Source organism: Podarcis pityusensis, assembly GCF_964106645.2.
Source record: "Podarcis pityusensis genome assembly, chromosome: 14".
NCBI lineage: Eukaryota > Metazoa > Chordata > Lepidosauria > Squamata > Lacertidae > Podarcis > Podarcis pityusensis.
In genome coordinates, this window is record NC_138039.1 from 39,278,104 (window position 1) to 39,292,252 (window position 14,149).

The 14,149-nt window shown below is 43.0% G+C and overlaps 1 protein-coding gene across 5 annotated transcripts in view; it reads right to left on the reverse strand.

The window, feature by feature from the left end:
• The window catches only part of PDE8A (phosphodiesterase 8A), a 191,678-nt gene that overhangs the window by 36,254 nt on the left and 141,275 nt on the right, over nucleotides 1-14,149 (reverse strand). For all 5 annotated transcript variants that reach the window (XR_013979215.1, XR_013979216.1, XM_080980348.1 and 2 more), the window contains exons 2-6: nucleotides 12,958-13,014; nucleotides 5,713-5,903; nucleotides 4,610-4,666; nucleotides 4,120-4,177; nucleotides 2,074-2,162 (exon numbers count right to left, since the gene is read on the reverse strand). Coding sequence is in view for 3 of the 5 variants with exons in the window: in XM_080980348.1 (XP_080836474.1) it covers nucleotides 2,074-2,162; nucleotides 4,120-4,177; nucleotides 4,610-4,666; nucleotides 5,713-5,903; nucleotides 12,958-13,014 (452 nt within the window). In the remaining 2 variants the exon portion in view is untranslated. The remainder of the gene's footprint in view (nucleotides 1-2,073; nucleotides 2,163-4,119; nucleotides 4,178-4,609; nucleotides 4,667-5,712; nucleotides 5,904-12,957; nucleotides 13,015-14,149) is intronic.

Sequence of the window (14,149 nt, forward strand, 5' to 3'; positions counted from 1 at the left end):
AAGATTTAAGTTTTAAGCTGTAAGGTTTTTTATAGTAAGATAAGATTAAAATAGATTAAGGTAATGTAATGACAGAATATTATGAAATATGGAAAGGATTTGCTGCGACAATTAACAACAAGGATACAAAAAAAGGGAGGAGGAGGAGGTCAAAGAAAGAAGGTAATGACAGTTAAGGATTTGAGAATATTGGATTTGTTTTTAAATGTTTGTGGTATATTTTTGTCTTTTGATCGTGTTGTGTTATTTTTTGATTTTGATTTTGATTAATTTGTATTGTTTGATGTGGTTTGTTTTTTCTTTGTTTTTTCTTTCTCTTTTTCTACTTTGGTTTTTTTTTTGGTAATTTTAAAATTTTTTCAATAAATATCTCTTTTTTAAAAAAAGAAAAACTTCACAAACACCTTGTGGACTAGCGCCACTTTTCCCACCCTAGAAGTCTCCAGAGGAGAGATTTCAACAATAGCACCTCTTCCTCTGTTGATGGGAATCGTAGATGGGAATCCACAGCCCTCCTGTGCTACTCAAAGCTCTCACAAGACCCCGCCATGACACCTACAGTCCACCTCCTCTGTTGGAGGCAGTGAACCTCTGAACGCCAGTCAGTAGGAATCACAAGTGGGGAGACTGTTCTTACGCTCCTGGCCTGGTTGTGGGATTCCCATAGACATCTGCTTGGAAATCATGAATACAGGATGATAGGTAAAGGTAAAGGTAAAGGACCCTGGACGGTTAAGTCTAGTCAAAGGTGACTATGGGGTTGCAGTGCTCATCTTGCTTTCAGGCTGAGGGAGCCAGTGTTTGTTCGCAGTCAGCTTTCCAGGTCATGTGACCAGCAGGACTAAACCGCTTCTGGAGCAACGGGACACGGTGACGGAAATCAGAGCACACAGATGCTGGACCACGTGGGTCACTGGCTGGACCCAAAGGCCTCTTCTTTCTTAGGGAAATGATCTCTTCTTACCAACAGGTTAGCTTCCACACACAAGGGGTTTTTTATTTTTGTTTTAATTATTGAATTTATATACAGTCCTATACCTGGAGGTCTCAGGGCGGTTCACAGAACAAAATCAAAATATAAAACCACAGAATATATAATCAAAATAAAAACAACCCAATAACGCCCCCACGCCCCCATTTTAAAAGGGTATAGGATGTCAGTCAAATCAATGAAAAGCTTGGTTAAAAAGGAATGTTTCTGCCTGGTGCCTAAAGGTGTATAATGAAGGCACCTGGTGAACTTCCCTGGGGAGAGCCTTCCACAGATGGGGAGCCACTGCGGAGAAGGCCCTGTTCTCATGTTGCCACCCTTCGGACCTGAAGTGGAGGAGGCACACGTAGAAGGGCCTCATAAGATGATCTCAGGGTCCGGGTAGGTTCATATGGAAATAGGCAGTCCTTGAGGTATTGCGGTCCTGAGCCATTTAAGGCTTTATAGGTCAAAACCAGCACTTTGAATTGGACCTGGAAACTAATCGGTAACCAGTGCAGTTGGACCAGGATCGGTGTACAGTGGTGCCCCGCAAGACAAATGCCTCGCAAGACGGAAAACCCGCTAGACGAAAGGGTTTTCCGTTTTGGAGGTGCTTCGCAAAACGAATTTCCTATGGGCTTGCTTCGCAAGATGAAAATGTCTTGCGAGTTCCTGCGGGGTTTTTTTCCTCCCACCCCCCTTTTTCGCAAACCGCTAAGCCGCTTATCAGCTGATCCGCTAAGCCGATTAACAGCTGATCTCTAAGTCGCTTATCAGCTGATCCGCTAAGCCGCTTAACAGCTGATCCGTTAAGCCACTAAGCCACTTATCAGCTGATCCGCTAAGCCCGCTAAGCCGCTAATAGCGCTAATCCGCTAAACCGCTAATGGGCTTGCTTCGCAAGACGAAAAAACCGCAAGATGAAGAGACTCGCGGAATGGATTCTTTTTGTCTTGCGAGGCACCACTGTAATATGCTCAAACCATCTTGCTCCGGTTCTCATGCCAAGAAGGATGGGACTTAGGAGTCTGGCAACATCTGGAATGACACAGTATGCTACACCACTGTATGCTAATGATGTTCAGCTTAGGTAAAATTACCTTAGTTTGAATTGTGCCCGCACTTCTCCAAATTCCAGCTGAATGAGTTCGTTGTAACAGGCCATGATGTTGGGATTTTCTACATATCTCTGTTTAAAAAGAAAAAAGTGCAATGTCTGCATTGGTTATTTATCTCTAAATAGAGATGTGATTTAGGTAGCAAATTACGTGCAAATAGCAAATTATTTCCTGAGGAAAGACACTCTGCACCCCACACCTGCCCAGATTTCTGCTCAACTATGAAGAGGTTCCTGACAAGGGCAGATATACAACACTTACTGGATATGGAATAGAATGTCATTGGGCGCATGTGTACATTTGTCATGCTTGTTAATATATTTAGTGGTGCATCAGTCAATGCTGGCAGCAGTTACCTAACAAGGCAAGCGTGTCTACAGAGAAATAAGTCCCCTTGATCCCAGTGAGACTTCCACTTAGGTTCAATGAGCCTATATAGCAGCTAGGGGATAGAGAAATCTGCCAATTTTGGTTCCCAAAATTTCTCATTTTTCCAGTCTTAAATTCAGTTCTCCACATTTCTGCAGAAATTTGTGCTGGGGGGGGGGGAATTATCCCAATTAAAATACAGAAGCATTTTAGTGCCGATTTCTCCTAATAAACCTATTTTTGTTTGCAGCTCCGACTAACAGACACGCTTTTGCAAAGCAACCCGCTCCAATATATTGCATTTTTGTATGCAACTTTTATGCATGCTGGCAGGAGCTCTGAGAGAAAGAACTACTTTTATGGGGAGGGGAATACACTGCAGCATTTTGCCGCATGCCCTACTTGTTCTTTACTTGGCATATAGGATGGCATGCAAAAAGTTGTCAGCATTCATTTGCTCCAGGCGTCAGCAAACTTTTCCAGCAAGGGGCCAGTCCACTGTCCCTCAGACCTTGACGGGGGCCGGACTATATTTTGAAAAATAAAAATAAAAAATGAACAAATTCCAATGCCCCACAAATAACCCAGAGATGCATTTTAAACAAAAGCACACGTTCTACTGTAAAACACGCTGTAAAAACACGCTGATTCCCGGACCGTCTGCGGGCCGGATTGAGAAGGCGATTGGGCCGGATCCAGACGGTCCGGGAATCAGCGTGTTTTTACATAAGTGGAATACGTGCTTTTATTTAAAATGCATCTCTGGGTTATTTGTGGGGCATAGGAATTCGTTCATCCCCCCCAAAAAATATATAGTCCGTCCCCCCACAAGGTCTGAGGGACAGTGGACCGGCCCCCTGCTGAAAAAGTCTGCTGACCCCTGTTTATTGCCTCACCTCACAAAGAGACTTCCTTTGTCCTAGACTAAGATTACCAGATTTTTGTCAATGAATCCGGGGACATTTTTCAACTTTAGTCGGAATGAGCTATCCAGGCATGACAAGGACTTTCTTATTCCAGCGGACATCTAGGGTGGCTTTTATTGTTTTACTCTCTGCATGGTTTGTTTTTATGTACACCACTTGGAAAGGCTAATGATAAAGCAGTATATAAGTGCCCTCAGTAAGTGTGTGTGTACACACACACACACACACACACACACACCGTACTTTTCCGTGTATAAGACAAGGATTTTTTTACTGTAAAATAATGTTAAAAAAGTCAGGGGTGTCTTATACACAGACAGTGCGTTGTGGGAGATGGGTGATTGGTTGCAGGCTCGAGCAGGAGCTTGTCAGCAGCGATTTTGTTGGTGATTGGTGGTTGTGTGAAGTGCTTGATTGGATTGGCTGCTGCTGCATTGGGTGGATGGGTGGGTGATTGGTCGCCGCAGCAATTGTTGCTTTGGAACGGCTGCCGCTTCTGCGATGTGAGCGATAGTCAACGTTTGTCAGTCTGGTAAGTGATTTTCTGAACCCCAGCCCCCCCCCAAAAAATTAGGGGGAGTGTTATTACACAGAAAAGTACGGTTTGTCTCCAAAGTAGGAGCAAACAAGTATCTATTCCTGGGCATTCACAAAATGAATTGAGACTATCGGTATTCAGAGGTGAACTAAATATAGATGGGCTACAAATATCAACTTCAAACACCAGACTTACCCTCGTGAAGCCAGCAGAAATGAAGGGTAATATTGAGGATTCTTCACGATCTGCATGCCTTAAAAGGAGAGGAGGAATGGACAGATGTCAGACATTTATTTTTCTCCCAGCTAAAAATGTTAGCATCTGCAGTCTGCTGTCGAAGGACACTTTGCAAATAAGGTGCATGAGATGTCTGTCACGGCCGTACTCCAGCAAAGGTCACATAGGCATAACTCCTACTGGATTCCATGGGAACTTTGTGTTTTTAAAATCTACATATATATCTAAAAATGCACAACCTGCTTCCCAGTTATAGCTCCCTCCTGCAAGTCTGAAAGAACATTATTACAACCATAGCTGTAAAAAAAACACATGCTACAAACAGTAAGTGTGATTAGGGTTGCCGGCCACGCTGGTTTTCAGAACTATCGGCTTACAACCACAAACTTTGCATTCACAGATTATTTTACATGTGAACATAAAAAACATAATGGGAATTCTCATTTACCTCCTCACTACACCAATGATAACAGTGTTTTCGGACGGCTTTCTTGTTCTAATGGACCTTTAAAAACAAGGGGGGAAATCAGAACAATAAATTCCACAATACATCTTGAAGAAAGCACGACAGTGTTTATTTTGTTTCCGTTAACAGATGTTTAAATAAAAAAGCCCCCCAAACTGAATCTTAACTATTGATTGGAAAAGCATTCCTCAACTTGGTATCCTCCAGATAACTTGGAAAGCAATTCCAATTAGCCCCAATTAGCACAGCTGTCATAAAAGCCACTAATTCATAATAAAAAGATCAAATATCATCAAAACATAATCACATATTTGAAAATGAAGATTGCTAATTTAAATTTATTTCAACAACAGTTTTAGACTGTTTAACATTAATATACCCAAACAGCATAAGCATGGAAAAAAATCATAATATAAAAATACATTATACTAAGGTAAAGGTAAAGGACCCCTGGACAGTTGAGTCCAGTCAAAGGCGACTATGGGGTTGCGGTGCTCATCTCACTTTCAGGCCGAGGAAGCTGGCGTTTGTCCACAGACAGCTTTCCAGCTCATGTGGCCAGCATGACTAAACCGCTTCTGGCGCAACAAAGCACCATGACGGAAACCAGAGTGCACTGAAATGCCATTTACCTTCCCGCAGCAGCAGTACCTATTTATCTACTTGCACTGGCGTGCTTTCAAACTGCTAGGTTGGCAGGAGCTGGGACAGAGCAACGGAAGCTCACCCGGTCGCCAGGATTCAAACTGCTGACCTTCTGATCGGCAAGCTCAAGAGGCTCAGTGGTTTAGACCACAGCGCCACCCGTGTCCCCTATACTATACTATACTATACTAGTAGTAACACCTCGAACTTAGACCAGTAGCAAATTGGTAGCCATTGCAGATCTCTGAGAGGAGTTACTGTATGCTGACAAGGTCTCAGTCCTGTCAGGAATCATGTTGCAGCTTCTGGATCAAGCCCAAGGGAAGCCCCACATAGAGTGCACTGTAGTAGTCCAGTCTTGAAGGTTATTAAACTTGGAGCTGAAATGTATCAAAATATTCCCACACACACACACCAAGCGCCTACGGCAGAGCACTCACCTGCACAGAGCTTCTGCATCAAAGTATCTTGAATGCCTATGATCAATAATGATGATTTCGTGGTGTTTCTCCAGAAAGCACTCGAGGGCAGATTCCGGTGTCCTGGCAATGTTACAGCGAAATCCAGCTTTCTCACATGCCCAGCAGAATCCATTACTCTGGTTGTCTTCTTTGGCAAACACTAGAAGTACCTAGGCTCAAGGAAAAGAGAAGGGGAGTGAGCATTTTTCATTTCACACACACAAACACATATATACAGTCATACCTTGGAAGTCAAATGGAATGGAGGTGAGTCCAAAACGTTTGAAAACCAAAGCGCAGCTTCTGATTGGCTGCAGGAAGTTCCCATAACCAATCGGAAGCTGCGGAAGCCCCGTTGGATGTTCGGCTTTCAAAAATAGTTTGCAGTCTGCTCCAGCAATGGTAGAATTCATCTGACCGGGAGGAATCTGCTCCGTGGAAATCTGGGTCTGGCCGCCACGGCGAAGGCGGAGACCAGTTAAAATCACAGGCGGGAGAAGCCTGTGAACGTGGGATTCGGCGGGCACCTTTTGCGCCTCCCCCACTCGCGGGGAACCCCGGTTTTTGGGGCTCCGGAGCGACGTGGGGTGAGCGGCGGGGTGCATCAAATCGTCTACTTCTTCCACGGAGCGAAGCCGCATAGCTGTTGCCGGAGAGCGCTGACCTTTTCCTGTGGACAATTTGACTTTAAAGTAATTACCCGTGAGTAGAGCTGAAATGGAAGAATTGGATCTCTAAAAGTTTAATTTGGTATCGTAACGGGGAGGTTCAAAACAGGAAGTCCGCCTTCCCTTTTTGTAAATAGACTGAGGCAACGAAGTTGCAAGCTGGAGTCCTGGAAGGTCTTTTGTAAAAGATCAAATTTCCAACGGTAAAGAACATTAAACCCCCTCTTGGAGGCAGGAGAAGAGAGGGGGAAGTTGCGGACTGAGTATGCCTGCGGGAGAGAGCGAAGAGGCTTAAAACACCGCCGCTCTGACCCTGGAAACGGGCTGCTAGTAAGACTGATGGGTTTTTTTTTGTTTTTTGTTTTGGAATGTTCATTGACAGCGCTTAGAACGTTCATTGACAGCTAGCTAAATAAGAGAAATACGTTGTTTCTACTGTTTCCGGTTGTTTTTAAAAAAGGAGGAAAGTAACTGAAAATTGAAACTAACTTCGGATTATTGAAACTGTGTTTAAAAGAGGACATATTGACCGATACAAATACAACCTGTTTTCCCCTAGTGGAAGCTTTTGAAATTGGTTACTTTATAGGAGCTGGGCTAGGGGAATTTTCAGCTGCAAGATACGAAAAGTGTGAGACTTTGGAATTGACCTTGAATCTCTTAAGTGTTATGGCAAACGGAAAGGAAAAAACAGACGGGATGTCGACAGAGGAGGCCTTAGTGGCTGCATTATTGAAAATAAACGATTCGCTGGAACAACTCAATGCCTTCTTTGCCTCAGTCTTCTCCGATAAAGAAAACAATGCCCGACCTGAAGAATTTGGAGCAAATGATTCAGCAAAGGAAACACAGCCCAGAATAACTAAGGAGATAGTACAAGAATACTTGGCTAGTCTAGATGTATTCAAGTCTCCAGGGCCAGATGAACTGCATCCAAGAGTATTAAAAGAACTGGCAGATGTGATCTCAGAACCACTGGCAGTCATCTTTGAGAATTCCTGGAGAACAGGCGAAGTCCCAGCAGACTGGAGGTGGGCAAATGTTGCCCCTATTTTCAAAAAGGGGAAAAGAGAGGACCCAAATAATTACCGCCCAGTCAGTCTGACATCAATACCAGGGAAGATTCTGGAGCAGATCATTAAGCAAACAGTCTGTGAGCACCTAGAAAGGAATGCTGTGATCACCAATAGTCAGCATGGATTTCTGAAAAATAAGTCGTGTCAGACTAACCTGATCTCGTTTTTTGACAGAATTACAAGCCTGGTAAATGAAGGGAACGCAGTGGATGTAGCCTACCTTGATTTCAGCAAGGCATTTGACAAGGTGCCCGATGATATTCTTGTAAAGAAGCTGATAAAATGCGGTCTTGAACATGCTACCACTCAGTGGATTTGTAACTGGCTGACTGACCGAACCCAAAGGGTGCTCATCAATGGTTCCTCTTCATCCTGGAGAAGAGTGACTAGTGGGGTGCCACAGGGTTCTGTCTTGGGCCCGGTCTTATTCAACATCTTTATCAACGACTTGGATGATGGACTCAAGGGCATCCTAATCAAATTTGCAGATGACACCAAACTGGGAGGGGTGGCTAACACCCCAGAGGACAGGTTCACACTTCAAAACGACCTTGACAGATTAGAGAACTGGGCAAAAACAAACAAGATGAATTTTAACAGGGAGAAATGTAAAGTATTGCACTTGGGCAAAAAAAATGAGAGGCACAAATACAAGATGGGTGACACCTGGCTTGAGAGCAGTACACGTGAAAAGGATCTAGGAGTCTTGGTTGACCACAAACTTGACATGAGCCAACAGTGTGACGCGGCAGCTAAAAAAGCCAATGCAATTCTGGGTTGCAACAATAGGAGTATAGCATCTAGATCAAGGGAAGTAATAGTGCCACTGTATTCTGCTCTGGTCAGACCTCACCTGGAGTACTGTGTCCAGTTCTGGGCACCACAGTTCAAGAAGGACACTGACAAACGGGAACGTGTCCAGAGGAGGGCAACCAAAATGGTCAAAGGCCTGGAAACGATGCCTTGTGAGGAACGGCTAAGGGAGCTGGGCATGTTTAGCCTGGAGAAGAGGAGGTTAAGGGGTGATATGATAGCCATGTTCAAATATATAAAAGGATGTCACAGAGAAGAGGGAGGGAGAAAGGTTGTTTTCTGCTGCTCCAGAGAAGCGGACACGGAGCAATGGATCCAAACTACAAGAAAGAAGATTCCACCTAAACATTAGGAAGAACTTCCTGACAGTAAGAGCTGTTTGACAGTGGAATTTGCTGCCAAGGAGTGTGGTGGAGTCTCCTTCTTTGGAGGTCTTTAAGCAGAGGCTTGACAACCATATGTCAGGAGTGCTCTGATGGTGTTTCCTGCTTGGCAGGGGGTTGGACTCGATGGCCCTTGTGGTCTCTTCCAACTCTATGATTCTATGATTCTAACTCCATAAGAAAACAGATGCGATAAATGTGAAATTGGATGTTGCAAATATTGAAACTGATTTAATTGTAGAAAGTTTAAAAGAAATTGCTGGACAAACAATTTGAACTGGAATACAAAAGAGGGAGGTATGAGGAGGTTCAGAAAATAAGTAAATTTAAAGATGGAGATGAAAAGGTGATATTGTTTTTAACTGTTTTTTTTCCTTTTTTTCCTTTTGTTTTTTGTTCTGTTTTTTTCTTTTTCGGACTATGTATTGTGTATTTTTGAATTGTGTATTTATGTGTTCTTTTTATCAGAAACTTTAATAAATATCATTTAAAAAAATATAATAATAATTGTAGAAAGTTTAAATAATTTGGTACAAAAGGTGAACACCAATTAAGAAACCACCCAGAAACTGATACAGGAATCTACTTTGATATGGCAAACTGCAGATGAAGTCAAGGAAAAAACCCTTGCTGCTGAATCTAAAGTAATACAACTGGAGAGGAGAGTCCCATCCATACAAAGACAACTTGATGAACATAAGCTGACATTCGTTATGATTGAACTTAAAGAAGAACGGATGAATTTGAGGACCAGAGCCCTATCTGAACTGGAAATTCAGGTTCCAATTTCAGGAGTTTCAGGAGGCGACAGGACTAACACTGATTGAGAAAGAGAGGTATTTGGGGGTTAGTATGACCGCCAAAAATGTGAATCTGCTTAAGGACAACTGTGAAGGATGTTGGATTGAAGAGAAGGGGGATTTGGAAATATGGACAAATCAGAAGTTGTTACTGTTGGGCCGAGTTACTGTGGTGGGGATGAGGGCTGCTGTGTTGCTGGGGATGTTGCTTTTGTTTCAAACATTGCAAGCTCTGGATGGGATGGAGGGTCTCAGGAGGTGGCAGAGGGATGCTCCTAGAGTTGTTTGGCAGGGCAGGAAGCCTCGAGTTAAGCTTAAGATATTGATGGATGCTAAAGAAGGAGGCGGACCTGCCCTGCCAGACCTTTAAACTTCGTTGTGAACCATCTGCCTTTTGCTGGTTGAGAGAATGGTTGCTTCTTGAAAACACTGAAGTGTTGGACAATGGCAGATGAAGTTGATGGACTATAGGGAATTGGCGGAAATGACTGGCAAGATCCGAGACCAGGGTGAAGAGTTGGTGGAAGAAGATTGGGAAAAGTTTAAAGACTTTATAGAAATATTGTAAAATTAAGGAATGTTAGAAAAATGTTGGAATGAAATTACATGGCATTAGTAGAAATGTCATAAGGAATTAAGTATAAATAGATTAATAGAAAATTAAAGGAAAAGTATGGCAAGAATGTGTTAAGATAATTATAGAACAGAAAACAGAGTAAGAGGGAAAGGAATTGCTGAAACAAATAATAGAAGTGGAATACAAAAAGGGAGGTGTGAGGAAGTCGCTGGAAATAAGTGAATGAAATATAAGATATTGAAAATGTTTGAGATGTTTTTAAATTGTTTTTGTTTGTTTTTGCTTGATTTGTTAGCCCATGTAGCGTTTTTGTATTGTATTCGTATTATTTTTTCTTTTTTTCTTTTTCTTTTTGTTTGTAGTGTAGGAAATTTTGAAAAAGTAATAAATATCATTTAAAAAACAAAAAAACAAAAATAGTTTGCAGTCTGGAACAGTCACTTCCGGGTTTGCAATGTTCGAGAACTAAGCTGTTTGACTCTCAAGGTACGACTGTATATCACATCACAGAGAGAGAACGAGAGAGAAAGAAAGTGTTAAGTTGTGGGTGAATATATCAGACGACACAGCGATTCTTCAAACAGCTTTTGTTTATTCACAGGCCAGAACAGAACTGAACTGAAGGGTTCAGTCAGCCTGCTTATATAGAGCTCCAGTACAACGCAACTGTAACAACTTTCTAAAACTATTCAATCACTGAACGTCACTTTCGATCCCTTATTTGCATAACTATCTACAGTATCCCCCTGCTGGTCCAGGGTGAGAACTTCAGTACATAACAGAAAGAAAGAAAAAAAGAAAGAAAGAAAGAAAGAAAGAAAGAAAGAAAGAAAGAAAGAAAGAGAAAGAAAGAGAGAGAGAGAAGAAAAAGAGAATGTAAGCAACTGGAGGAAAAAAGATGCACAAGCTTAACTGACTCATTCACAGCTCCGGCATTTCATTGTAAAGTGAGCTACATTTCTTTCCCATCTTTCCTCCAAGGAGCTCAAGGTGGCAGACATAGTTCTCCTCCCCATTTTATCTTCACAACAACCCTGTGAGGGAGGTTGGGCTTAAAAGACAGTGACTGGCCAAGGCTTCGTGGCTCTGTGGGGAATTGAACCCTGGCCTTCCGGGTCTTAGTTTTTCCTTGTCTTTCCTTTTATTTTGTTCATTTTGCTTCGTTTTATATATCACCCTTCATCGTAAGATCTCAGGGCAGTTCACAGAATAAAATTCAGGATAAAAACAAGTAAATAATTAAAAACAAAACAGCAAAACACTAACACACACACACCCTCCCCACAGACACATTGCAAAGGCTGTAGAATATTAATCAGCCATAGACCTGGTTTTCGCCTGGTACTTAAAAATATATAATGAAGGCGCTTGGCGAACCTCCCTGGAGAGAGCATTCTACAAACAGGGAGCCACTACAGAGAAGCTGCAAAATTCAGAGAAATGCAAATTCCGAAGGATAGCAGTGTTTTGGTTTGTGGGCTTTTTCTGAAAGTGCAGATGGGGAAGGTTCACCTTTAAATGTTAACTGAGCCAACTTTCTCCTGCGCCTATGGCTGCTCTCCACTTTCCCCCTTATAAACCTTCGACATCTAGCAATTGTAATTAAATACGGTCCCTTGTAACACTTCGGTTTACCCTTCTGAGCAATTCCAGGCATTCCAATGGCGCTTACCCTTTGGATTAGGTTCAGCGGAATGCCTTTCACGAAATCTCCCTGTTTGTATTTAATGCATAATTTTATAAGAGAAAGAGAGAGGGACTTCGAATTTATTTAAAGCCCAGCTTCCATTTATAGCTTCCGAGGGCAAGGGGGGGGGGACTCTTTGTTGAAAGAAAACTCCACCCAAAATCATGCTGCACTTTAAGCTATATTTAGTGAAGCAAATTGAGGACAAATCGGATGAAGGAAGAGCATTTTGGTACCCAACCAAATCCCTCCCACCAAGCAGAAACATGGAAGCCTGGGGAACTCTGCGGCAGACTTTTGGCAAAGTTTCTGAATGAACATACACAGCTCAAGAGCAGGTAACTTGAGAGACTGCCTTATCCCTTTTCTTTGAGAGAGCGTCTCCTAAAAGTTTCAAAGATCTCAGAAGCTCACTCTGCAGTAACTCGGAGCAGCGGCTTTGCTATGGCTGCCCCTGTTTTGCAAAAAAAGTATCCCTGTTGAAATATGACAGGGGCCCATGACCGGCACTCACCAGAAACAATTCAGAACATTTTTTTGTTGTTTGTGTAACATCAGCAGCTAGGATTCCCCACACACAAAAACGGAAGGAAGAAGAAGTTCACACCAAAGAAGAATGGATAAGGTGATGGATTATGGAGAATTGGCAAAGTTAACAGTCAGAATAAGAGAATCTAACAAGGACTGTTTTGTGGAAGAATGGAAGCCCTTTCCCAACTATTTAAGGAAATATTATAATAGAAATATTATATAGCAAGGAGGATTTTAATTATAAGCAACAGAAGGAATTAGAGAATGCAGTATTGATGTGTTGGTATAAGAAACAGAATGCCATGTGTAGCAGAGGGGGAGAAATTAAAATACCATGAAAATGGGGCAGGAAATTGAGAAAATACAAATTTGAATTGTATTGAAGTATATCTGCTAAATTTTTGAGCAAGAGGCAGGCAAGCAATCGGGTTGCAGTGGTGAAGGGTAGTGTGTGGGAAATTGGAACCAAGGTCTCCTCAGTTTTAGTCTGGTGATCTAACCACTAGCTGCACTGACCACCTGGCCATAATAGTTCAACGTTAGGATAGTTTTCATTTTTACTGTTCCATGCATTGCTATTTGGCCTTGGTCTGTTTGTTGTCATTGTGCCCTGCTATGAGCAGCCTTGGGCAGCATTTGCAGTTTATATATGTGGGAAATAAACAAGATTTTTGGTTGGCACGTCTTACCTGAAGTTGATCTTGGTGGAGTCTCATAGGCCCAAACTGCACATCTGTTCCCACTGCCTAAAAACAAGAAGATGGGCATTTTTAACAATTCTATACTGCATGTGGGCAGAGAAGAAAAATTTCCATATTTTCCTGGCAGGAAAAGGGGGGGGGGAACGCCCCCCATTTCAGAGAAACAGTGTAGGCATTATATGTCAGACTGCATATGGGAATTCACCACCAGCGTAGAAATGACAAAGTGACAAATGAACTGATGGATCTCCAAGGCATTTTTATTTGCCATTTCTTGCGGAAAGCTTATGCAAACGTGTTCTGCACTCTCAGCAACAGCACTCCACTGTTTGGATGAGAGCTTTCTGAATACAGTGGTACCCTGGGTTAAGAACTTAATTCGTTCCGGAGGTCCGTTCTTAACCTGAAACTGTTCTTAACCTGAAGCACCACTTTAGCTAATGGGACCTCCTGCTGTCTCCGTGCCGCCACCATGCGATTTCTGTTCTCATCCTGAACCAAAGTTCTTAACCCGAGATACTATTTCTGGGTTAGCAGAGTCTGTAACCCGAAGCGTCTGTAACCTGAAGCGTCTGTAACCTGAGGTACTACTGTAGTGACTTTTTTTTTTTTTTTTAAGTAAAGGATACACAACCACTTCCAAACAGAGTAAACAAAGGGTTTGATTTACAATTTGGATTTGCTCTTTGATGCTCTGGAGCAGGGCATTTTTTCAGGAGGGAACACGCTGGAACTCGATTCAGGCACCTCTCAGGTGGGTGCCATCGCTGTTCTAGGAGAAAGCCACTTCCGCCTTAGGAGGAGGTGGAGCTGCGGGCACTCACGACCCCTTCACATGCACAGGGGTGTGGTCAGCCCTGCGCGATTGGGGGGGGGGATTCCCAGCTGCGTCACTGCCCAGGCAACCAAGCTCTGGGGGTGTGGCCTGCTTGATTTAAGCAGGACGCAGCAGGAGCCTCACCCCTTTTCGCTCTTCCAGCTGGGCGGTTAGGCATTGGAAGAAGAGGAGAAGAGAGGAGGGGAGGTAGCGCCATCACCTCCCCTGCACATTGAAGGGTATTCCATTAAAGCAGCCTTTCTCAACCTGTGGGTCCCCAGATGTTGTTGAACTACAACTCCCATCACCCCTAGCTAGCAAAGCCAGAGCTCAGGGATGATGGGAGTTGTAGTCCAACAACAT